Consider the following 26,281-nt stretch of genomic DNA (forward strand, 5'->3'; position numbering starts at 1 on the left):
CCTAGAAAAAGCTGGGGAAACCGGTGATCCAGATCATCCTGAAAGTCACCAAATCTGGGGTCTGGTGAACAAAAATGTTCCAATATTCACTGAGAATGCCCCACCACCAGCTCCCTCCCGATCAAACCAGAGTGTTGTTTGCTCCAGCACCTCAAAAGTCTGCAACTAGTGCAGTATAATATGGGAAAGTTTTTGAAGCAGTGAGGACCAAAACAATTTAGTATTTTTTAACATATTTAACCTAAATTGCACCTGCAAATCTGGTCGCCAGTGCAGGTCAGAGAGCACAAGTGTAATGTGCTCTTCATGTGAAGCACTGCTTAAACAAGTGGGATGCATCATTGTGTGTGCTGCAATTTCTGAATAGTTTGAAGGTGGCCTCCCATGTAGACAGCACTGTAATAATCTAACCTTCCAGTACAAGGGCATGAATAATCTTGGTGAGGTCCACCTCCAAAGGGATGGATTTCTGTGATTCCTAGGATTTATAAACATAACAGAGTTTCTATAAGCAAGGTTCCTTACTTTCCGCCTTTGGTGTCAAAGGCTAATCGAGATTCATCCTCAATTGGTTCATAATTCTTGGACCAGACAAACTTAGAGTCTGAAGACATCTGGTCACATTCAAAGTTCAGGGAAATGACTCCATTATCATCCACATCTACTTCCACTTCTTTAGTTCCTGGAAGATCAAAACAAAGCATGTCTACTTTTTAACAGAAAGCAGCACAAATTATTTGCATGCATATCATTCACAGGGTAAATTAAGCAAAGCCCTTTCCTTCCTTCTGCTCATACATAAGCTGCTGCAACAGGCCAGTGTCCTTGATCCTTTACTCATGAGAAGAGTCTTTATCTAGGTGCGTAATTCCACTGAAGTAATGAACAAATTAAAAAGGGTACATAGGGCAATGAGATTACTTGCACATGATTAAGGACTATGCATACATGAAGATTGCAGCATTGAGCCCTGGGCTGAAAGAAGCCTTATCTCAGGCTTAAAAATAAAATTAAATGCACTGGAAAAACTGAACAGAAACAAATGCAAGTCCATTAAAATGCATTAAATGTTGAAAATATTGTAAAAGTAATACTTTAGACAGTAAGAGATATTCATTGTATTCTTTACATAGGGAAAACTTCTAATTTTCTAGTAAAATACAAGTTCATGCCACGTACACAAGAGGATACTTGGGAAAGATGGAGGGGTGAATAGGAAATTAAGAGTTCATATTAATTTCACAAATTAATCATCATAGCAGCACTCACTTGTGCATCTAATGGTGTTATACACAGCAGCTCATTCACACGTACAGATGTTGGATTAATCGAGTCTGACATGTTGCCCAGAAATGGCCTATGGAATGCATCCTGTGCACACCAGTAGGGAGTGTATTTGTGATTGGGCAGCCAAGTACAACGCCTTGGTTCAAACCAAGAGCTGGTTTTGAATACTGCCTGCTACTCCTGCAGGCCCTGGTAAGGGTAAGGCCATCCAGCATGCACTGGAAGGACACTGAATGGGGAATAACAAGTCCAGGGCCAGAATATACCTAGGATCTGTTCTTCATGCATACCTGTGCAGCCAAGAGAACTGCATTTTCTAAATGGGTGCAGAGTTGGCTCTTTACCCCTGTGTCAAATATGGAGGCAATTTTTCTCTAACAACTTGTTTGGTGTCGTCACTGGAAGCATTGTTCATTCAAGGGGACTTGGAGAATATCCATTGTGTTTTTGCACAGCTCTGAACTGAACTGGACCTTATACTTTAAAAAGGCCTCTGATGTTATAATATTCAGTTTGAGAGTATCTTGAACTGCCTAAAATGTCAATGACACACTTTCCCCCTAAAATGTTATATCTTAAAGAAAAGGGCCTCATTCACAAAAATCCATCAGAATATCCAGAAATTAGTAATAAATGAGTAATAAATGCTTTATTTCCAGCACATTTCTTGAGTCATGTTCCCACAGTCCTAATACTATACATGGCTTCTCCACTACTGTGAGAAGCAGCACATTCCTTTGTAATGAAGTAGCTTGTGAACATGTAACTGACTGTCTTATTGCTTATAGCTTGCCATAAATGTTTAATAAAAGGAGAGATCAATATTTGTTGCTATACCAGTATTATCATTTATCATTTACATTTACAGCCCTTTCTGTAATGCAATATGCAGTTCAGAAATACATGTAAAGTACCTGTGAATGATAAATGTAGTCTGAGGTCTACGTATCTCTTACTGGGCAGTAACATGTTTGTAAATTTACCAATGTAAACCACTATATGGAAATTCACCATTTGACATGTCATTAGTGTTTGTTTCCACTGCAGATTGTTAGCGTATGAATCTTCTGATGAAAGTGTAGGTAACGTGCAAAAATTCTGCTATAAGTGTGATTCAAAAGGCAATATGCTTGACACTTCATTAGCTTGCGTTCACTATATATTAATTCTACCGCTCAGCATTTATATCTGGCAACGGTGGTGTTTATACAACTCAGGGTGCATTTTTATGAGTTAATTTTTTCTCATTTTGCTTTACCTCTACCATAAATAGACTCATAGACATTAAGGTCAGAAGGGACCATTATGATCATCTAGTCTGACCTCCTGCACAATGCAGGCCACAGAATCTCGCTCACCCACTCCTGCAACAAACCTCTCACCTATATCTGAGCTACTGAAGTCCTCAAATCATGGTTTAAAGACTTCAAGGTGCAGAGAATCCTCCAGCAAAGGATCCTCCAGGTGCAGAGAATCCGTGCCCCATGCTACAGAGGAAGGCAAAAACCCTCCAGGGCCTCTTCCAATCTGCCCTGGAGGAAAATTCCTTCCCAACCCCAAATACGGCGATCAGCTAAACCCTGAGCATGGGGGCAAGATTCACCAGCCCGATACCCAGGAAAGAATTCTCTGTAGTAACTCAGATCCCACCCCATCTAACATCCCATCACAGGCCATTGGGCCTATTTACCATGAATAGTTAAAGATCAATTAACTGCCAAATCATGTTATCCCATCATACCATCTCCTCCATAAATACTTAAACAGGTCACTAAGAAACTAAAGCATGTTTCTAGATTATTGGTCTTATCTATCAGATTTCAGAGTAACAGCCGTGTTAGTCTGTATTCGCAAAAAGAAAAGGAGGACTTGTGGCACCTTAGAGACTAACGAATTTATTTGAGCATAAGCTTGTAGCTCACGAAAGCTTATGCTCAAATAAATTGGTTAGTCTCTAAGGTGCCACAAGTACTCCTTTTCTTTTTATCTATCAGAGGTATTCACCAAATCTCCAAAAAGAAATTGGAGAGGTAGACATAACAATATCAGGCAAATTTCCCTTGTCCTAATAGCATGGTGGTTTCAACATCTCATTTTGAGTCTCAGTTAAAGGCCCCATAGGGGAAAAAATACCTGGATTATAATAAAGACAGAGACTCTGATATCAAACATTAATTATCCCCATTTCTCTGAGAGTTTCATTACACTGAACTTGTTGATAAGGTGGGCAATTTGGAAAGATTAGAGTATCTGAAATCATTTCAAATTGAGCTGGACAGAGGAATGGCTGAACAGGGCACTTTAATTAAATTTCTGAAACTTGGCTTTAAAGCTCTCAATGCAGCCAACAATCTTTCTGTCCAGTTGGAAATTGCCCATTGATCAGCTGCAATGACTGGGCTGAATAATAGCGTGTGACTAGGGTGAAACAGCAGAAATGTACTGCCACAGTGGGCTCAGTTCTTGAGTCTCGCAAAGCTGGGCTTATTGTAGGGACTGAGGTGGTATGGGAGAAATAGCAACTTTATGCTACTTCTATGCGCCCTTGATCCTGGGGTTGCCTGTGGGTCAGTTCACCCTCACTCGATCCCCAGTTCTGGTGTAACTTGGAGCAGCCTGTTCTAAGTTACTCCTATCTGCAACAGCTCGCAAATAGTTGTTCCAGCAGCTGAAGATTGCCAGAGCACAGCAGCACTCTAGATGCTAGCATTCAGACCTCATCTAAAAGCCACTCTTCCAATATGCCCCTGTGTTGGCTCTACATAAGGAGAATCCTCAGCTGGAGACATAGGTGAGATTTAAGGCCCTGATCCTGCAATCTGATACCTGTGGGTAGACCTTTATGTCTGGGCAGAGTCCTACTATAGTTAATGGTGCTTCATGCAGGTGCAATGGTCTGCCCACACAGATGATTTTGCAGGATCGGGACCTAATTCTGCTTTGCAGCGAGCAGCACCAGAGCTAGGGGCTGGCACAATGGGATTTGAAAAAGGGTTAAAGCATACTCCTCAGAGCCCTGGGATTTTCTGTGGAGAAAACACACAATGAAATCACTTTGATGAAATCAAGACTAAGTTATAGCTAAAGATATAGGTTTGTTTGGGGGTTTCGCTGTTTGTTTGGGCCAATTGTTTTGTTTTATTTTATTTTATCTTTTAAAATATTATAAGGAAAAAGTGTACATAGTTGGCAAATAGAAACAAAAAATACAAAATATTTGACCATATTACCCACACATGCTAGAAACAGGAGATTGCCTCCAGTCCTACTGACGGAAATAATTCCTTTCAGTATATTTATTTAAGTTTCTATTCCTCTTGGGTTAGAGATCTTGCTCTCCCGCTGATATTTCTGACTTATTCATCAAAAGTAACATTGCAATTCTATTTGCAAAATGCAGGAATCCTCCAGACTTATGTGACCAAAATAACATTTTGCATCTATCCACGATCTTAATAATGCCAACATTAGTTAGGAAACTACCTTTCCAGAAGATCTGAGACCAGTTTTTAAAAATGTCATGATCATGCCTGAGATTTGTATGGTTTGAGTGAGAAAGCATTTTTAACCAGATTTTTGCCTTTTTGAGGGATTTGTTTTGTCTTTTCTTAACCCTTCATAAGAAGTGTAGTTTGGCAGAGACCATATTTACAGATCTGAGCTAAAAGTATGGGTCAACAACAAAGTCACTACAAGATAAATTGGCCCTGAGCTTCCCTGAGAACTTTGTTGGGCCAAATCTTGACTCTCCTACTTTGTGGACTTGGAATCCGACCCCAGCTCTGTGCCCCTGAGCAATAATGAAATCTTGAGACAAGAGTCCTATATGGGTAACAGCCAGGGTGCAGCTCTGCAGTTAAGGGCTGTGGGCGTTCTCTGCTGAGTTTGGCCCTATGACTCTAGACACACACTTTACTGCAGCTGTCATAGATCTTAATGGGAGTTACATGGCTAAATCTCTTTGCAGGTGGTAAAAAAGTATCCCCAGCTCTGAATGACTGTTTATATTCTCATTCTGTTGGAACTGAAATTATATGAAATGTCCCTTATTTGATATGTGTGGGGGTTGCTATTGCATGACAAGCTTGTGTTATCAGTCTGAAGGCTAAGCATTAATCCTCAAAGGGAAGCGGAAACTTTGGGGCAAATGTTCATCTGATTCTGATTTCATGAGTTTTTCTGTTTTCATTGTGAATAACCCAATGTCAGAACAATAGGACTCTATGGGTAGGTCTACACTTCAATAAAACACCCACAGCCGGTCCATGTCAACTGACTTGGGACCACAGGGCTCAGGCTGTGGGGCTCTAAAGTTGCAGAATAGACATCAGGCACTAACTGGAGCCTGGGCTCTGGAACCCTCCCCGCTCATGGGATCCCAAAATCGGGGCTCCAAGTGTGAGCCCAAACATCTACACTGCTGTTTTATAGCCCCATAGCCTGAGCCCCACAAGCCCGACTCAGCTGACATGGGATGTTTTATTGAAGGGTAGACATATCCTACAGGCCCTATCCTACTCTCATTGGTGACTGGCAAAAAGTCCCAATGGGTCAAGGAGCTCCTAGAACTAGGCTGCAGCCTTAGATGTGTTTATCTTATACTAAATTGTTACTAATTATGTATCTAAAGGAGATTTTGGGGGTACATTTTTCATCTTGTATCTTTTTGTTTACAGCACAAAAAATATACCTGCATGAGCCTCAGAGTCTTAGATGTTTTACTTTTGTGTTTGTTTTTATTAGTTTCATATATTGTGTGTCAGTTCTAACAACAGTACTACCTCCTATGAGTAGATTAAAAATCTGTGGGCCCAACGCCTCTTCCTATGGAAATACCAATGGAAAGGGTCTGGAGGGAGGAAAGCTATATGAAGCTCACAGGGATTCCTTCATGTTCTTCTGTTTTATTAAGGGCTATGTCCCCTGTGGAAATAGCAGGGGTCCAGAGTCCAAAACCACAGATACTCAGATACCTATATGAAACCCATGGATCCACTGGAGTTCTGGGTCCAGCTGTGTGGGGATTCTGTGCCTCCACACTGATTCTTGGATTCCCTGTTTCTCTCCACACCTTTCTAGCATTGTGGATTCAGTGGAGCCATGCTGAAAGCATTTCTCCAGTTAGCAGCTGCCCTGGGATCTCCATGTAAAGGTAGTCTCCACAGCACAGATGGTGTCTGTGTTAACTTGTGGAAGGATTTACTGCTGGTGTCAAGGGAGAAAAAGAACATTCTCCTTGGCCCATTCACAGCCTGTCTCCTCCCCAGGTACTCTCTGTGAGTCAAGGGACTGAAGGGATACGAGCTGCAGTGGCAGCTGCAGCTGATCTCCCTTCTATCTGGGGAAGAGTAAAACCTAAGTGTGGAAGTTACACTCCATGCACTGATCTAGGGGAACAACTGGACCCTCTATTTATGTATTTATCTGCTTTTGCATACAAATATTATTTTACCATATTTGTGTGTTCCAGTATTTGTGTGTATGTATGGTATGGGCATCCAAGCGTTTTCAGAAAATTTATTTTGTAAAGGAGGTAAAGAGTCACACTCAACTGATATCATTTATAGGAAAAGGGGTTGGTGCATTGGTAATACATTGAAGGACAGATGGGTTCAGTTCCTTTGTGTGTATTCTCTGCTTATGAGCATGTCTGATAAATATGAACCTGTATTAATGCAGATGCAAAACAACAAACGAACCTGGTCGTGTTTCTGCTATGACAGGGTCAGTGGTATCAGAAGGTTTCCCGACACCAGCTTGATTTGTTGCTCGCACCCGGAACAGATAGCTGACACCTTCCTTTAGGCCACTGACCTAGAACAAGCAAATGGAGAAGCAAGGTACACTACTGAGTAGTTCATTTTACTCTTCCATATCTATAACACTAGTTTGGAGGCTTAACAATAATTTAACTTCCTCTCTTGTTTTTCTCCTTTTCCTCTTGGCAACTTCCACTTTCCTCATGTCCCTCCCATCCAGGCTAACGTGACTGTCACTTATTTTTGTTTGCTACTTGTGTCTAGCCAGCATTTTTGATGGTGTCATCAATGATGTTAGCACATTTCTGGGAACAGGATGTTTTTAACTCTTGTGCAGTCTATCTGCCTCTGCAGCTGCAGACCAAAAATACTGCAGGTCAATTCTGGCTTTTAAAAAAAATTGTAGTCAGAGTGGATAATTCAAACCATAGATATTTAGAATCTGGAGGTCATTCTCTATTGGATTATAATGATTTTAACATCCAGTTTGAGGCTACACTACATTCCAATGTCCCTTTAAAAATACACAAGCAAAGATCACATTTTAAAGTGAGGGTTTTTTTTAAATGACCTTTGAAATATACAAATTTCAAATGTATGTATACATTTGTACACTCCTGGAAGAATGTTTAGAATCAAGACACAGTTAATCTTATATTTAGAAATTGCACCATGAAATTATGTACCATAATAGCATAGCGATCTAAATTACAAACTCACAAAAAATTAGATGACAGGGTATATTATGTTAAAAGCAGCCATCCTGTCATATTTTCACAGCACACACCTCAGTGATTTGCCACTTGTGTTCACCTTTGAGTCAGGAAATACAGAGGCTACATCTGTGTTATAACACTGTTTTAGGAACGCCATTTCACTTTGGTAGTGCAGTCTTTTATTTTTAGACTTACTGGGACAAATTTTCTTCCAAGTTAAACCCCTACGTGACTCTGCTAGCATTACATGGGTGTAACTGAGGGCACAACATAGCTTGATAAGCTAAAACTGTAAGGAAGCACTACCAAAATAGAATGGCATACCTAGAACTGACTTCACAGAAGTTGCACTGGTGTAATTGAATTTGGTTCCAAAACGGATTACCTTTAAGAATTTATTTGCAATTGGCTTCTCATTGACACTCCTCCAATGTTCGTCTGTTGCTTCTGTTTCCTTCACATCAACATAGTAACCAGTTACGGGACTGCGGCCAATATAAACTGGTGGTTTCCACAGTAAAACCAAAGAGTCTTTTCTAACTTCAGTGTATAAGAGATCATGGGGTGGTCCTAAAGGATAGAAAAAAAGTTGAAATCTTGTGCATTAAATAAAGCCACAAGCAGGCCATTGCATAAAACAAATGAAAAATGTACCATCTCAAAAAGACTGTGGACTAAATTCAGAGTGGGCGTAAGTAGATACAACTTCATTGTACCTGTGAACTTATACAGTCCCAAAAATGAACTAGCTCCCAAAATGATCCAATTTCCCTTTTTTCTATCCTACAATGTCTCAATCAAACATAAATGACCAGTCTCATCAAATGACAGGGAGAGAAGTTAATTATTAAACTCATTCATTTGTTGAGAGCCTGATCTAATGCCCATTGACGTCAATGGGAGTCTTTTCATTAACTTTAGTGTGTATTGGATCTGGCCCTGAACGGACATGTTCAGGACAGGGCTAAAGGGCCTGTTTCTTCACTGCCTTGCACCTTGTGTAGACATTTACACCAGGCATAGATGTAGTATAGGAACCTATTAAATAGAAAAGAAATAAACAATTAGCTGCAATGTGGGTATTCAATGCTATCAAATCAGAAGAGCAATGTTTAACACCCACTTTGCACAGGTGCAAATGACTCTGCAAAGCAGTGGAGAGTCAAGCCTTATGTGCTGAGCAACTTTACTTCCATTGATTTCTATTGGAACTGAGAGCACACAGCAGGTGTAGCAGCAAACCCATGGCAGACCTCAGGATGCATCCTGCTGAGAATAAGAACAGAACACTGTTCTAGACAGCAGCATTCCTCTCTCATTTTGTGTAGAGTGTGGGTTTAGTATTCTCCACTCAATGATGTTGAGCTTTGATGTTCTGTTTAGATTTTTACCTGGAACAGCAATGGTCCATTCTTCACATTTGAAGGATCGAGTAGGGGGGGAGGGAGTGCCGACCCCAGCTAGGTTAGCAGCAGCCACTTGGAATTGGTACACCATGTTTTCCTTCAAATTGTGAATCTGCAGGATTAATAAAACTATACCCATTAACCTTGCTTTAAAGTTGTAGGAGGAGGTTGCACTGATGACTATGTCACATATGAAAACTCGAGGATACAAATCCTCTTTATAAAGCCTGTAAAATGAACAGGTGAAAGCAATATTAAAAATCAGTTATGTATACTTTCATTTCTTTTCAAAGATTTAGGAAAGAAAAGGCACCACAAAAGCTACCTTTGTGCACTGGTGTCTGGCCAATACCTTCTATAAACAGCCACTTCTGAGCAAACTGAGAAAGGTTTGAGACTATGGGCTTGTCTTTGTGTACAGCACTACAGTGGTGCAGTTGCACTGTTCTAGGTCTTTAGTGAAGACACTACAACACCTGACAGGAGAGCTTCTCCCATCAGCATAGTTAATCCACCCCCAGAGGGGGAAGCTATGTCGGGGGAGAAGCTCTCCCATCAACATAGGGCTGTCTACCCAGGGGGTTAGGTTGGTATAACTACATCGCTCGGGGGGGTGGATTTTTCACACCGCTGAGTGACATCGTTATACCAATATAGGTCTGTAGTGTAGACCTAGCCTATGAATTTTCTAAATGTGCATAAACTGTAATAAAACAAACAAACAAAAAACCCCAACCTATCTTTACTGTTAGACATTGTGCTAGGTAGGTAGGGAGCAGAGTGTCACCAGCCACGCGTTAATAACATAATTCAGCCTGCTGACGTAGGAGCTGTCCCTGCAATGAGGTGTACGCCGGAACTCATTTAAAAAGCAGCTGTATGCACTCATGACAATTATGTGCTGCAGATGGTAGCATACTTGCAAGCTGGATCAGGATCGAGCCGCAGATCATGACTTCTTTAGGCCACAGCCAGTCAGCACAGGAGTGGCTCAACCCCCTAGTACTCTATTAAGTGTGAAAATGGCCTCATTTTCAAAGATGCTGGGCACGTGTAGCTTCTATTGGTGACATGAGTTCTTAGATACTATGGTGATGGGTGTCAGGCTGAAAGTAGCTCGTTCAGTAGCTAAGTGTGTAGATTGAGGAGTACACTCAGGGTATGTCTACGCTGCCCACGTTACAGCGCAGCCGCGGCAGCACTGTGAAACGGGCAGCGTAGTCAGGCTTTACCGCCACGGGAGAGCTCTCCCGGCGATAAAAAACAACGAGGGATGGTAGTGTTAGCGCCGGGAGCACTGTCTATACGGGCGCTTTTCGGCACTAAAACTGTCGCTCAGGGGTGTGTTTCTTCACACCCCTGAACGACTAAAGTTTTAGCGCTCAAAGTGTGTAGTGTAGACACAGCCATAGGAAAAAGCATACCCTACTCTACTCCCACCCACAAAGCAGAGGGCAGGGGATGGCACTAAACATTTATATACAAACCCTCTGCATCTGAGACGTGTTAACTGGTGATTCTTATCGTGCTTTAGAAATAAACACTGACAAGAAGCAAAGGACTAGAAGAATACGTTGTTTTACTTTTCATCCTAATACACACCTGATATAGAATCACAAATCTTTGTGAGCAACATATTAACCATCTAAGACATGAAACAGCTTTTAAAAGGTTGAATACCCTCTATTAAATTGTAGACCAGGTTTCTGAGTCACATTTAATAGAGTAATACTTTTTCACTTATATAGCACCATTTTATCAAGGAACCCAAATACTTCCAAAAAAGGACAGCATAACTCTTATTATATCTGTGGCATTAAAGAATGAGCAAACCAAGAAAATATTAGACTACATTTGTTTACTATGGAGTATCTCTGACATAAACATCCCAATCCACTGGAAACAATTAGTTAGAAGCTGTTTTTCCTAATCTGTCTTGTTACATATATACTTCTGATGCATGCTCAGCAATATGAAAATTAACCTCTTACCCTGTAGGCCCTCTCACTAATTGGTTTAATGTTGGCCTCGTTCCATTTTCCAGGAACTCCATCAATCACTTCACGATAGTTCACATAGTAGCCAGTAATTTCAGCTCCGCCAATGATTTTGGGCTGTTTCCATCCTAGCACCATTGAGTCATGAACACTTTCAAGTACAGTGATGTCATAAGGTGGAGATGGGGCAGCTGTGTCAACATGAACATAATATGAGTAGGCAGTAATCCTTCTACTAGTCAATCGAGCATTTGTCTGGCTTTCTCATCTTGTACTTCTTAGTCAGGAAAATCTCCATTTGTAGTCAATGGAAATTTTGCTGGTGTAAGGAATGCAGGATGAAGGCCTCCATAAGCCCAATAAAAAACTAAGCTACATAAGCATTAGCTATACAGCAGTGTTTGATATTTGAGAAACAAGCTGATACACAGTGAAAGTGTGTGTCGCAACTGCAGCTCTCATATAAGTGAGCAGATTTCATTTTCAATACAGTGAAAGATGAAAAACTAAAACTAACACCATAGCAGACTTGCAAAATTTTGGAGATGCAATGATTTGTTTTCTTTTGCTGAAACCAACTTTTTCCCACACTCAATTTTTTCTTTAGTTCCTTTTTTTACCCCACGCTTCCCTGATGAGAACAGAGGTAATGCAGCACCACCTACTTCCTCATTTTTGGTGTCTTAATGTTATAATGATATCATTGCACCCTTTGGGTAAACTTACCTTACTGAAGGAAAGCGCAGTCATAGACGCAGCTGTATGATCAGAAATAGAAGAGGCCTGTTTCTGGAGCTTACTTTAAAAATATCTGGAGCACAATTTTTTTTTTAAACCAACGTAGAAAGCATGAAACTTCAGTCCAACAACTGCACCCACTTCCTTACAATATATCCTACATACATCCCGGTGGAATATTTGTACACAGAGTATTTACCACTGGTCAGCTGTTGGCAATACTTAGGAACTCTTAGTCTCACTTTGGATGTAGCTCAGAATTTAGAAGGACCTCATCTGCTGAATGTTCTTTCAGAATAACACATCATCCAGTCAGCAAAAACTTTATTTTAATTAGTAAAGAAAACCTGCAGAAAAAAAACCTATTGCCTTTGAAATCAAGGATAACTATCAATAATTAACTACATTTAATTTAATATATTGTGCAGGAAGCTGTTGCTGAAGTGTATTCAACTGTATGTAGGTATACATTTAGACAGGTGCTCAGATACCACAACGATGGGCATGTATTGCTGGATGATGTATAAGAAAAGTCTAATTGTGTACATATTACAGTAATTTCCCCTGTTTTCTTATTGTCCTGTTTAACAGACTATATCAGCTGGTGTCAGCATAGCTCTACTGAAGTAACCAGTTTATACCAGCTGAAGATCTAGCCACGTGTCCTTAAGTATGGTGAATGCTAAAGTGTTGGCTGCATATAACTGCTGTATGTGCACTTACAAACTTGATGGGTTTTCTCCATTAAACTATTACTGTCAACTGACAAATACAATATATAATATTCACTAGCACTATGCCTTAAAGTATAAGAAGTCTAAGCATAAATCCACAAAGGAACTCAATATATCTAAAAACAGCAGAGGTGTTCCTACTCACTATCACGTGTAAGCAGAGTCAGGATGAGCTCCACCCTGACACCTGGTGGTGAGGTGTGGCAAATTGTGGAAAAGAACTTCAGGGGCTGATCTCATTTGCATAGGCACACCCACCCCGCCTAGAATGAGGCCATAGCTGCCCAAATGGTCCCCGGTGTCTCTGTTATTGGGGCAGGAAGAATAAATTGTTATTACCCTGATTATGGGAACTCTGCTTGGAACTGTACTTGGCCTTTTGTTATGATGGAGGGACTCGCCATCAACTAAGTAGCACTCGCTAGGCAAGGGTCATGGGTTCCAAAACTCTGTGAATTGAGAAAGGCTGGGAACAGGTGTTAATACTTGGTGGCATGGGCCCCCTGGTGAGGGCCTTACATGCTAATTGCACTTCCTCCTCTCTCCACTGTGGAATATCAGAACTAATTTTGATTCCATTAGGAGTCTAGTTAAAGGCTGCTGAGCTCACTTTGGGTTAATGGTGCACCACCACTGAGGCTCCCCTACTACAAGCTGAATTCACAAAAGAGCTGAACTGACTAAGAGCTGAAATCACTGAGTGTTGTGTTAAGTAGTGGGGGAGCTTGAAGATATATTGTGGAGCAGTTCATGGGACAGCAGGAGCTGCTCGTGGGCCGCGGAGCTAAGCGAAGCAGTTTGTGGGGTGGCTGGTGGAGCGGAGCAGAGTGAAGCCCTATGGAGCTGCGGGGTGGTCAGCTTCAGATCATGTAAGGTGCCCCATACCCCCGCCCCCCATCTCCACCCAGGTTGGGAGGTAAAGCTCTGCAGATAAACTTTTGAACTCTGGGGCTGCCCTGACCAGGGACAGAGACTTTTGGGTCATTGGACTTTTAGGACTTTGGGTGATTTGGGGTTGCTGGACTCAAGAACCAAAGGGAAAGGGCATGCCCCAATTTGCTTGGGGTGGGTTTTTGCTCATGGGTTGTGTTATGAATCTTGTTGGTGGTGTTTCCCCAACATAATGCCACATTGTTTCTCTCTGTTATTAAAAGGCTTTTTGCTACACTCAGACTCTGTGCTTGCGAGAGGGGAGGTATTGCCTCTTGGAGGCACCCAGCGGGGGTGGTATATATTTGCCCCAGGTCACTGGGTGGGGGCTCGAGCCGGTTTTGCATTGTGTTATTGGAATGGAACCCCTAGATACTGAACCCGGCCCTTGTTGCTGCCAACTCTGACGGGCAGAAGGGTTACACATGTAACAATTAACTCACGGGATTTTGTTTCCTTTGTATATAATCTAGAGTCTGAATATCCACACTCCTTATAGAGAATGAACTGCTGGCAGGTGTTAAAAATCCCTCTGACTATGCAATACAAGCTTTCAGAGTAGCAGCCGTGTTAGTCTGTATTCGCAAAAGAAAAGGAGTACTTTGTTAGTCTCTAAGGTGCCACAAGTACTCCTTTTCTTTTGCGAATACAAGCTTTGTTGCTATCCCCAGAAATACCACCAAAGTGATTTAGAAGTCATGATATTTTTGGATACATAAGTGTAATATATAAAGTAAAGTAAAGCAAGCTATTAAATTAGTAAATGATTTTAAATGTTTTGCTGTCAACAGACACAATGTATGGGAAATGGTCCCCCATACCATTCCATCCATAATGACCCTTAATGAAAAGCTGAGTATGTAAATGCATCTGATGGAAGATGCATCATCGGTGAGAATGTCCATTGTGACTTGGATGATAAGAGATGAAAATTGTCTGAGACGAATGTGCTGAAATGGTGAAATCTGTTTATGAGCTCTCACCTATATCTTCCTTCTCTTTCATTTTCTCCAATGCCAAAGGATCCCCAGGTTGAGTCTTACTTGCCTGCTTAGCAGCTCCCTTCTGTGGTGAAGGTGTAGGAACATTCTTAACCGTTTCTCTTACTTCACTGACTCCTGTACTCCCCAGTTTATCAGAGCTACTGGGTAGCACGTGTCTGTTAAATTTAGCATTGCATTTTAGCAAAGCATCTGTGTCAAAGATAGGCTGGAAGGACTCATGCATGCCTTCCCAGGAGGTAGTGTAGTCTGTTAGTCCACCAGCTTTACCACTCAGTTCAGGACACACACCATGAAGCAATCCTCCCCCTGTAATTGCCAGAAAATAACAGACATTTTGAATTAGACATCATTCCTTTTTCTTCATTTATTCAACAGAATGAAGAAATGGCCACAAAGAACACAGGCAGGATATGAACAAACATGAATTTTGCAGACGTTATGATATGTTTCGACTCACGAGAAATGTGAAAAGCATAGAGTACCTCCCAACCTTCTCATTACAAGTAACTCTTTTTTTAATGGTATATATTTTACAGCACAGATGTGACAGTCCATAATCTGGAAAGCTAATAGAAGTAAAGTGATTGTCACTTGCCACACTTCTTTTAAGATTAGACCCTTTAAACCATATCTATGATCGTTTCAGCTCATCTTTAGAAGTGCCTCTGTGCCACACTTGTCTTCTGAGGTTGGGAGGTATGTCAGTTTGATACAAATAGAGTTAGAATGTTGAAAACATACAATTTATTCTGGTTCAGTGAGTTCATTAGTCTCCTTATGTTAGTTCAGGCAGTGGCAATTCAGAAATAGCTCATCAACAGTATGGCAGATGCACAGGGTTTTAGGAGGTTTACAGAAGAGAACGACAGCATTATTAGTAGGTTCAGGTATGAAAATAAATCAAGCCGTTAGATATAGGAACTGACTTTACGCAGGATGATGTGTATTAGAGGTGATTTATATCACACTATGAAATTAGACTGGCATTCCATTTTTCAGTGAACTATGACGTGAACTTAACAGCGTTTTCATACAGTGGTTCATGAATAACATCTGAGGAAGCCTGGATGGTGAAGATGAACAATCTACACGTGCGCAGTGACTGAGTGACTGCAAAAGTATGGCTGTGAAGCATTACACATGATATGACCAATGGGAAAAATCATTATCTGTGGACAATACTGTAAAACAATATAATTAGTTACAAATAATTGCTGAAAAAAACTTTCTGGAATCATTCAAATTTTTGTTTACTATTGACCATGGCAATGGAACATAGCTTACCAATGGCTGCTTTGACTTCAATAGCCTCTGATTCCTGTGAATATTCACTGAGTCCAGCCGCATTAACAGCTCTGACTCGGAAAATGTAGTTCTCACCAGTGAGGAGTCCATGGCAAATGAATCTAAAGCAAAACAGTAAAGGAACACTTAGAAAACCCCTACCCCGCTGTAGTGAATGGGAGTTTGCCATTGACCTGAGTGGGGCCAGGATTTCACCCCGTAGTATCTGTATTGCAGTGAGACAACATACAAAGGAGACTTGGATATCAGCAGGAAGGCTGATATGAAATTCTATTTCAAGGAAGCAAATCGGTATGTTTCAATAGTAATGTCTGGAAATGACTGTCAAACCGATCTGTATGTGAGCAGTTCTTATGCTAATTTAAGGGTTCTGTCTCATAAAAGTGAGGCTTATGGAAATGTGCAAACAGAGGTGAAATATGGAAAAATAAAATGAGCATGTTGCTTTTTGTGAAGAAGTTAATGATAATTTCTCCTTTTAAAAATGAAATATACATTTACTTGCCATATTAACCCAATCCTATGGGATTGATCTTGCACAGCCCAGGTATAGATGGCAGGGCAGGGATAAGTACAAGGTATAATGTGATGGGCAGGATAAGGAGCACTTCTCAGTAAGCAATCAATTATCTCTGCCTACTAGCAGGAGAAAGGTCAAAGAACAAAGGGCACAGCTAAGCACCTCATTTGCATAACAAGGATCGCACTCATGTCTCCTGAGACATGCCCATTCTCTACCATCACCTAACACTTTTTTCCATGAGCTCATGAGAGCATGGGAGTTGCTGTGTCAGGGGGTAGCTTCCTTCTGCTCATAAGGGCATGTCTACACTTACCTCCCGAGCGATCAATCCAGCGGGGGTCGATTAATCGCGTCTAGCGAAGACGCGATAAATTGACTGCTGAGCACTCTCCCGTCGACTCCAGTACTCCACCCGAGTGATAAGTATAGGTGGAGTCGATGGGGAAGCTGCAGCAGTTGACCCACCACAGTGAAGACACCACGGTAAGTAGCTCTAAGTATGTCGACTTCAGCTACGCTATTTTCGTAGCTGAAGTTGCGTAACTTAGACAGACTTAGCTTGCCCCCACCCACCCCCAGTGTAGACCAGGCCTTAACTGCACCCACACGTAGCCTCTGCTCACGCTTGTACTTTCCAACGGGTACATCACAAAGATTTGTAGGACCTAGACCTATGTCTGCTTCAGTGCCATGCTTATAATGCTAGGTGTAACGTTATGTGGTTAGTATGAGTTTCTGCTATAATTTGTCTTCAGCCATACTTGAAAAATTACAATAAACCATGGAAGTTACAGTAAATATAGAGAATAAGAGCGGAAAAAAGATGTCAGAATTTCAACTTCAATTTCTTGCTTCTAAACATCACACAGTAACCTCCTTAACGTTTAAATAGAGGAGTCAGTAGTGGACAGAAGGTTGATGTACATTTTTACCCATGCAACATCTTCATTACACTATAGGATAATAAATAGCATTGGTTGTAAGCACTTCATGGCAGGGAACATCTTTTACTCTGTCTCTCTAAAGTCCTCAATACAACGAAGGCACCTCAATGCTGACTGGAACCTAGACACTCTAATAATAATTCTCTATCATGGTGGCTAATGATTGTAAAGTTAGCAATGTTAATCAGGTACTATTATAAGTCATAATAATCCAGACCTGGCTTTCAATTACAACATAAATATTCAATAACTCCTTTGAATTCAATGGAATTTCTCTGGATTTACAGCAGTGTAACCAGATCAGAATTTGCTAATTAAGGGCCTGATTCTTAGATTCTTACACAGGCAAAATTCCTATTGAGCCAAATTTTGGTTTAATTTATGAAGGTGTAAATCTGGAGTAACTTCATTGATTGACAGAATGAATTTAGTATGAATAAAGGATGTGAGTTCTGTATGAAAGGAATTAGTACATTTGCAATGTAGCATGAAATTTTCTAATGGGCTCATGAGTCTCTTTGATGATGAAAGTGAAACATCAGTGACAGAAAGGGCAGTTGGAGGGAAAGCAGACACATTCTGGTGTCATATTAGTTATACAGTTCTAGAAATATTTACCATTGCCCTTCAAAATGGAGAGCTTTGCTCCCTAACATTATGCAATCTAGTTTTCTAAGTTTGCAAGATCACTCATTCTTCATCTTACTATTTTGTACTATTGTACAATAGCTAGCCTATTTGTTACTCTTGTTCTTGCCTTGCTTGCTGCCACTTCCCTTTTTGTTAGTTACACTTACTTGTTGCCTCTGAATTAAAATTAGATTGTAAGTTTCTTGGGGTCAGAGACCATGATTTAATATATGTTTGTATAGCACCGAGTGCAATGTGGCCCCAATCTTGATTCAGACCTTAGTTTGCTACCACAATACTAGTACTACTATTATTGTTATAGCCATAAAGTATGTAAACCAGCAAACAAACTTGCCATGCTTGGGGACCAGCAAACCTGCCTTCCATGTTTTTATATCCACTACCTTGTGCCTTTCACTGGATTGTTATTGCTTGGTTCCCAATGGCCAGATCCAGCTATGCTTGCTTCTATGTAATACCCAACCAACTCCTTGGCATCTTTAGATTCTGTCCAAGTGACAACCACTGAAGTATCTGTATTCCTGGTTGGTATAATACGGCCAGGGACTTTGGGAATATCTGGGGGAACAAACAAAAATAAATTAGTAACTAATAAGGGTAAAATTTACCAACATAAAAATAAGGATAACATTGTGCTCTTGATTATGAAAGTGTGAATCCAAGCAACTCCAGTGACTTCATCTGAGTTTCTGTACTCCAGATTTCCACTAGTGTAACTCTGAGTAGAATTCAGCCCTCAACTTTTAAAGCTTCTAAAGTAGCCAAGGTTACTCTATTGTGGCTACTATCTTGGATTTTCCTCCACAAGAAGAAGTCCCTGTATCAACTTTAGAAGTATAAGATTTAGTTTTGTTTTAGATTGCAAAATTTGATAAAATAAAAACAACTAGGGCTGGTCAAATTTGGAAATTCTTTTCTGTGAAAAATTTCAAATGAAATAAAACATTTTTTATCCAAAAAAATTGCCCATTTTTTATTATTATTTGTGGTCTTTGCAGTTATTTGCATGATTATTTGAAGTCATTGATGCCTTTGGTCAGCATCTGCCACCTCAATATATACAAAAGGATCCGCAATTCAAGTCAGAATGAACAATAAAAAAAAAGAACAAATCACTGTCTACCGTTCACAGTTGTGTCAGTTATGGAGCATCCATGTGTCTGCTTCAAGCAAAATAATTACTGGATGCTCTTAAAGGGTAGCCACAGACACAGGATAATATGTCTGACTATACACTTACCAAGTTTGTCACCCACCACAGTAGCTTCAGTTGCTTCTGAGGGCTCACCAACGCCAGCGGAATTACAACAGCGAACACGGAAACGATAAGATTTCCCTTCAGCCAAGTCAAAAACAGCAAAGCGAGGAGACTTTACAGGGATTTCAGTGTTCACTCTCTGCCAGTTCTCTGTGCCTGCAATACACTGCATTCAAAACAAGAAACAGCCATTAGGGCTATTCAATGCACAGAACTTAGTAGACAATCTAGACTGCCAAGAAGTTCCATCTGACTGCCAACCCCACAGCTATTATGGAAGATGGGGAGCTACATTCTTCTTGGCCAGGCCTCAGAATGAATAAATAGACTTCCCACCTCATGAGTTCTCCAAGTGATCACCTATTCCTAGAGGCTTCCTGTTTTCACTATGTCATAGCTGATACATCCTAGAATTCTTTGTGTGTAGGAAGTACTGCCACTGCTAGGACCAATTCTGCATCATATCCAGTGCTCCAGTCCTTGCTCTGGCTGTAGAATTTTCAGGAGGGGAAAAGAAGCATCTTTCCCAGAAAGGACTCCAGTACCATCAGAGGGGCAAAGCAGTAACATCACCACAGTGCTTCTTGGAGCTCCATGGCCACTCCAGAGCATCCTTTGAGGGTGGACTGCAGTACAGAATGCACTAGCAATGTGCAGTCCCTGCTTTCTTCTAAATGCAGAGAATGTGATTGTTGGAGGCTGCTGTTAGGGGCTGCAAAGTAGAGGTGGTTCCTTGCACTTTCTCCCTTCCCCTACGTACTAGGTCATGATCAGCCACCATCTGGCCTTGACTTTTTAGGGGGGAAAAAAAAAAGCAAGTGCATTGTATTTGTGGCTGATGCTTGTTCCAGGTGGCCAGAAGTACTGCATATGATGAACACTTCTGCTGCCAATATTATTGAGAAAATAAAGAATATGTTCTCTCCATGTGGATTACCTAAAGGTTCTCAATTTGTTTGAGGAATTTCAAATATTCCTCAGAAAAACATCGGTATCACACATCACATCTGCTGCCTGTCACCCTGTATTCAATGGGCTAGCACAACACTTTCTTGTGCAGACACTTAAAGGGCACGAAGGTGAAAAATGGAGGGAGAACCCTGCCACGCTGTGTTGCAGATTTTCTTCTGTCATGTATACCACAGTCCGCTGTACAGAAAATTCATCATTCTTTAAATGTACTTTGCTAATTAGATTTGATTTACCAGATTTCACAAGCTGAATGAGAAACAACACAGAGTAGAGAACCCACAAGGTATGTCTCCCATGAGTTTACGCCTAGACCAGTAAGGGAACAAAGTAGGGAAAACAAGCATTGTCGGAAGGGTTTGGGGGAGAAGCAACCGACCTGGAAGAGCTAAAAGGGGAGAAAATTAAGAATTACATTGGCCAGCAGGTACAACATAAAGATTAAAAAAAGAGAGGGCACTAAAATTAAGACTGATGATTGTGTATGACTGCAAAAGAAATGTGTTGTGCTTGTTATCAGCTTGAAGAAGTAGTCAATGAAAATGTTATTATAGAAGATGAATATGAGGATACAGATGAAAAAGGAAAAGAAGAGTTGATGCCAAATGGCCCTCTTGAGGAACATCTCCAGCCACAGTGTGAACCCAGACCTCCCACAAGACTAGCCTTATTTACACAGGTGTGGTATCTGTATGATTCTGCTTTCCCTATACTGCACCCTTATGTAGAAAGTCTATCTGCTAGAAGGTGAGCCCATGATGTAGTTCAAGCGAGAGGCACACTCTGCTTTAACTTTAGTGGAGATTTTATCTTTGTTCTTTTTTTCTCTGCGGTTTTCCTTAAATCAACAGTAAAAGTCATCTAGACTGAGTGCACATGTTTTGCTCTTTGAATATGGAAAAGACAATAGTCTGAAGGTCTCAGTGTAAAGTAGCTTGGGAAGATTAGACAAGATGGCAGAGCAAACTTTTAAGAAGAAGAAGACACTTCACTTTACTTTGATTCCGCGATTTTACCTTTTCCACAAAGTACATGACACCCTCATGACCCCGTTCTCCAGGGGGTTTCCAGCTGAGCACAACATAGTTCTTGGTGGCTTCAATAACATTGAGGTCTGAAGGCGGGCCAGGAACAACACCCTCTGTAGAACATGACAGAAGAGAAGGAAGTTTATGTTTGAATCAGGTAGGTAGGCTAGCCGAGTCCCTCGCCCTGCCCCCAGGCGCTCCTGAGAAAATATCAATAGATTTATTTCTGTCAGGTCAGACAATTTCAAAGCTGAGTGATTTTTAAAATTCCTCAAAATGTGCACTGACTTACTTGAATTTCTGAATGATTATCCTGATGAAAGCATACATCAAGTATCTCATGCAGATCCCACTGTTTTGGAGTCTGATTTCTTTAAAAAATAGCAGAGTTAAAAATATCTAAATACCATTTCTGAATTTGCGTAAATTGTTTTCATGTTTATTTATTTGGACCTGAAGAACATAAATCATGACAGCTAAATTCAGAGGTATTTTAAGCTACAGAGATTTTAACTGTAAAGGACTTTGGGCCTGATCCAAAGCCCATTGAAGTCAGTGAGAGTCTTTCCACTGACTTCAATCAGCATCACGTCAGACCTTTTTAAGAGAAGGTACGTGTTTACCTGCAGGTTCTTCCTCAGTGACAATAATCTGTCCTGTCCAGGGAGCAGAAGGATGACCTGAAATAGAGAGTGGAGTTATCATAGGAGTGAGACAGATCAGAAACTGTTTTGAAAATAATGAAAAAGTAACTCATTTATTATTTCAGAGTATCCGATGAAGTGAACTGTAGCTCACGAAAGCTTATGCTCAAATAAATGTGTTGGTCTCTAAGGTGCCACAAGTACTCCTTTTCTTTCATTTATTATTCAGAGCAAATGGTTGGAATTACATGAGATTTATGTAATCTCCATCTAAGATATTGAACGTTCTGGACAAAACTTTTAAAAAATGATTTTAGAGTAATTATTCAAATGTCAGTTTAAAAACCAACAACAAAACCATACACATAGTATTTAAGAAATCCTGGACACATCTGGTAGTGCACTGCAATCCATTAGCAGAACTGTAAGCCTCCTTTATTTGTACCAAGAAAACTAAACTGTGCCAGCAAGGTTTCAATAATGAAAATGGACAATATTAACAGAAGGCCAGATCAAAAGCTTGAGTCCATTATCCAGCAGATGGACTGGTTGAAGACATTTTATTCTAACTGGCAGAAATCCTGCAATGGTTTTAGATTGACCCAGGAACTGGGAAAGCCTCCCAGATTTTCTCATGCCAGTCCAGTCCATTGTTCTGCCTGTTAGACTATTAAACTGCTCAATGCACTTTCACCTTGGAGTAGCAAATCTCCTCACAGATGAAAGTCAGATCTGCTGAATTACTTTTCTGAATTGCTGTCAGGGCCATGAAAGGCAGAAGGGAGGGAAGAAAAGAAGGGGATTGAAGAGAAGATCATCCAGGAGTAAGACAGACTAAGCAAGGGGAAGCATGGAGGTGAGGAAGGGGAGAGACAACAAAGAGGAGGGGAGTATATTATGTAGACCTGGCTTCCTACTCATGGACAAGCTCCTCACTCATTTCAAGTCTTGCCTTTCCACACTCCCCAGCAAGAAAACAATAGAACAATGCCTCCCAAGTCCCAGGTTGTATGACTGCTCAGAGCTCAAGTATGAAACTGCAGAAAAACCTGAGAGTCTCTGGATTAAGTTTAGAAGCCTGAGCAACAAGGGTGATGTCGTGGTGGGAGTCTGCTATAGACCACCGGACCAGGGGGATGAGGTGGACGAGGCTTTCTTCCGGCAAGTCGCAGAAGCTACTAGATTGCATGCCCTGGTTCTCATGGGCGACTTCAATTATCCTGATATCTGCTGGGAGAGCAATACAGCGGTGCACAGACAATCCAGGAAGTTTTTGGAAACTGTAGGGGACAATTTCCTGGTGCAAGTGCTGGAGGAACCAACTAGGGGCGGCGCTCTTCTTGACCTGCTGCTCACAAACCGGAAAGAACTAGTAGGGGAAGCAAAAGTGGATGGGAACCTGGGAGGCAGTGACCATGAGATGGTCGAGTTCAGGATCCTGACACAAGGAAGAAAGGAAAGCAGCAGAATATGGACCCTGGACTTCAGAAAAGCAGACTTTGACTCCCTCAGGGAATTGATGGGCAAGATCCCCTGGGAGAATAACATGAGGGGGAAAGGAGTCCAGGTGAGCTGGCTGTATTTTAAAGAATCCTTATTCAGGTTACAGGGACAAACCATCCCTATGTGTAGAAAGAATAGTAAATATGGCAGGCGACCAGCTTGGCTTAACAGTGAAATCCTTGCTGATCTTAAACACAAAAAAGAGGCTTACAAGAAGTGGAAGGTTGGACAAATGACCAGGGATGAGTATATAAATATTGCTCGGGCATGTAGGAATGGAATCAGGAAGGCTAAATCACACCTGGAGTTGCAGCTAGCGAGGGATGTTAAGAGTAACAAGAAGGGTTTCTTCAGGTATGTTGGCAATAAGAAGAAAGCCAAGGAAAGTGTGGGCCCCTTACTAAATGAGGGAGGCAACCTAGTGACAGAGGATGTGGAAAAAGCTAATGAACTCAATGCTTTTTTTGCCTCTGTCTTCACGAACAAGGTCAGCTCCCAGACTACTGCACTGGGCAGCACAGCATGGGGAGGAGGTGGCCAGCCCTCTGTGAAGGTAGAAGTGGTTCGGGACTATTTAGAAAAGCTGGACGTGCACAAGTCCATGGGGCCGGATGCGTTGCATCCGAGAGTGCTAAAGGAATTGGCGGATGTGATTGCTGAGCCATTGTCCATTATCTTTGAAAACTCATGGCGATCGGGGGAAGTCCCGGAAGATTGGAAAAAGGCTAATGTAGTGCCCATCTTTAAAAAAGGGAAGAAGGATGATCCTGGGAACTACAGGCCGGTCAGCTTCACCTCAGTCCCCGGAAAAATCATGGAGCATGTCCTCAAGGAATCAATTCTGAAGCACTTAGATGAGAGGAAAGTGATCAGGAACAGTCAGCATAGATTCACCAAGGGAAAGTCATGCCTGACTAATCTAATTGCCTTCTATGATGAGATAACTGGTTCTGTGGATGAAGGGAAAGCAGTGGACGTGTTATTCCTCTACTTTAGCAAGGCTTTTGACACGGTCTCCCACAGTATTCTTGTCAGCAAGTTAAAGAAGTGTGGGCTGGATGGATGCACTACAAGGTGGGTAGAAAGTTGGCTAGATTGTTGGGCTCAACGGGTAGTGATCAATGGCTCCATGTCTAGGTGGCAGCCGGTATCTAGCGGAGTGCCCCAAGGGTCGGTCCTGGGGCCGGTTTTGTTCAATATCTTCATTAATGATCTGGAGGATGGTGTGGATTGTACCCTCAGCAAGTTTGCGGATGACACTAAACTGGGAGGAGTGGTAGATACGCTGGAGGGTAAGGATAGGATACAGAGGGACCTAGACAGATTGGAGGATTGGGCCAAAAGAAATCTGATGAGGTTCAACAAGGACAAGTGCAGAGTCCTGCACTTAGGACGGAAGAATCCAACGCACCGCTACAGACTAGGGACCGAATGGCTAGGCAGCAGTTCTGCAGAGAATGACCTAGGGGTGACAGTGGACGAGAAGCTGGATATGAGTCAACAGTGTGCCCTTGTTGCCAAGAAGGCCAATGGCATTTTGGGGTGTATAAGTAGGGGCATTGCCAGCACATCGAGGGACGTGGTCGTTTCCCTCTATTCGACATTGGTGAGGCCTCATATGGAGTATTGTGTCCAGTTTTGGGCCCCACACTAGAAGAAGGATGTGGAGAAATTGGAGAGAGTCTAGCGAAGGGCAACAAAAATGATTAGGGGACTGGAACACATGACTTATGAGGAGAGGCTGAGGGAACTGGGATTGTTTAGTCTACGGAAGAGAAGAATGAGGGGGGATTTGATAGCTGCTTTTAACTACCTGAAAGGTGGATCCAAAGAGGATGGATCTAGACTATTCTCAGTGATAGCAGATGACAGGAGAAGGAGTAATGGTCTCAAGTTGCAGTGGGGGAGGTTTAGGTTGGATATTAGGAAAAACTTTTTCACTAGGACGGTGGTGAAAGACTGGAATGCGTTACCTAGGGAGGTGGTGGAATCCCCTTCCTTAGAAGTTTTTAAGGTCAGGCTTGACAAAGCCCTGGCTGGGATGATTTAGTTGGGATTGGTCCTGCTCTGGGCAGGGGGTTGGACTAGATGGCCTCCAGAGGTCCCTTCCAACTCTGTTATTCTATGATTCTATGATTTCTATGAACTCCTCTCTGAGCAAGGTGGCGATTAACTTTCCTGAGCCTTTAGAGCCCGAGCCTTTCTCTAACATTTCCTTTTTTAAATTTCAAGTGGGGTATTTTGATCATCTGACTACAGCACTGGCTGGCAACCCCTGTGGCATCACTCCTGTGGCTCTGCATGCCATTTGAACAAATGAAAACAGTACAGTATTTCCCTTGCCCTGACTTGTTTTAATTACAAAAACTTCAGAGTGGAGTGGGAAGAACTGGACTTTAGGCTTGTGTTTCAGCATGGGGTGGATACTTGGAAGTAAAAATAAACATTTAAATAAAAATCTACCATCAGTGCTTGGAAGTCCTTTTTGTCACTGAAAGAGGAAAACTGGCAGTCCACAGGATAAGGACTGTGACTCACAAAACATTAACTTTCAAGTAAAGAGTTTGAGCTTGATTATCCACTGGCCTACTCGTTTTATGTGGATGTGACTCCATGGCTTTGATAGAATTAGGCCCCCTTACCTGCTACACAGCAAGAGACTATTCATGGAATCTGCCAATAAAACCAAAGCAGCACTCTCCAGGCAACTGCTCTGCTCCTTTTTTCAATTTCCTGTAAGTACACAGCTTTGTACTTCAGATAACAGAAGACAAGCTTTGGTGAGAAGATTCAGCCTTCAAGCTTGGGGGGGTTTCTTGGTAAATCCAAGTTTACAAAACATATTTTGTTTTTGCATTGCTCCCTCTTGTGGAAACTTTGAGGGC

The 26,281-nt window shown here is 41.6% G+C and overlaps 1 protein-coding gene across 4 annotated transcripts in view; it reads right to left on the minus strand.

Annotated features, from left to right (window-relative positions):
• MYOM1 (myomesin 1) overlaps positions 1–26,281 on the minus strand; it is a 108,767-nt gene that overhangs the window by 34,369 nt on the left and 48,117 nt on the right. For 2 of the 4 annotated variants that reach the window (XM_043538795.1, XM_037892795.2), the window contains exons 13-23: positions 21,873–21,929; positions 21,238–21,362; positions 19,235–19,418; positions 18,378–18,552; positions 15,856–15,977; positions 14,551–14,877; positions 11,160–11,356; positions 9,154–9,280; positions 8,148–8,332; positions 6,987–7,101; positions 526–682 (exon numbers count right to left, since the gene is read on the minus strand). In XM_043538795.1, the coding sequence (XP_043394730.1) occupies positions 526–682; positions 6,987–7,101; positions 8,148–8,332; positions 9,154–9,280; positions 11,160–11,356; positions 14,551–14,877; positions 15,856–15,977; positions 18,378–18,552; positions 19,235–19,418; positions 21,238–21,362; positions 21,873–21,929 (1,771 nt within the window). The remainder of the gene's footprint in view (positions 1–525; positions 683–6,986; positions 7,102–8,147; positions 8,333–9,153; positions 9,281–11,159; positions 11,357–14,550; positions 14,878–15,855; positions 15,978–18,377; positions 18,553–19,234; positions 19,419–21,237; positions 21,363–21,872; positions 21,930–26,281) is intronic. The other 2 variants (XM_037892796.2, XM_043538796.1) reach the window with 2 other exon arrangements.

Source organism: Chelonia mydas, chromosome 2 (assembly GCF_015237465.2).
Source record: "Chelonia mydas isolate rCheMyd1 chromosome 2, rCheMyd1.pri.v2, whole genome shotgun sequence".
Classification (NCBI taxonomy): Eukaryota; Metazoa; Chordata; order Testudines; family Cheloniidae; genus Chelonia; species Chelonia mydas.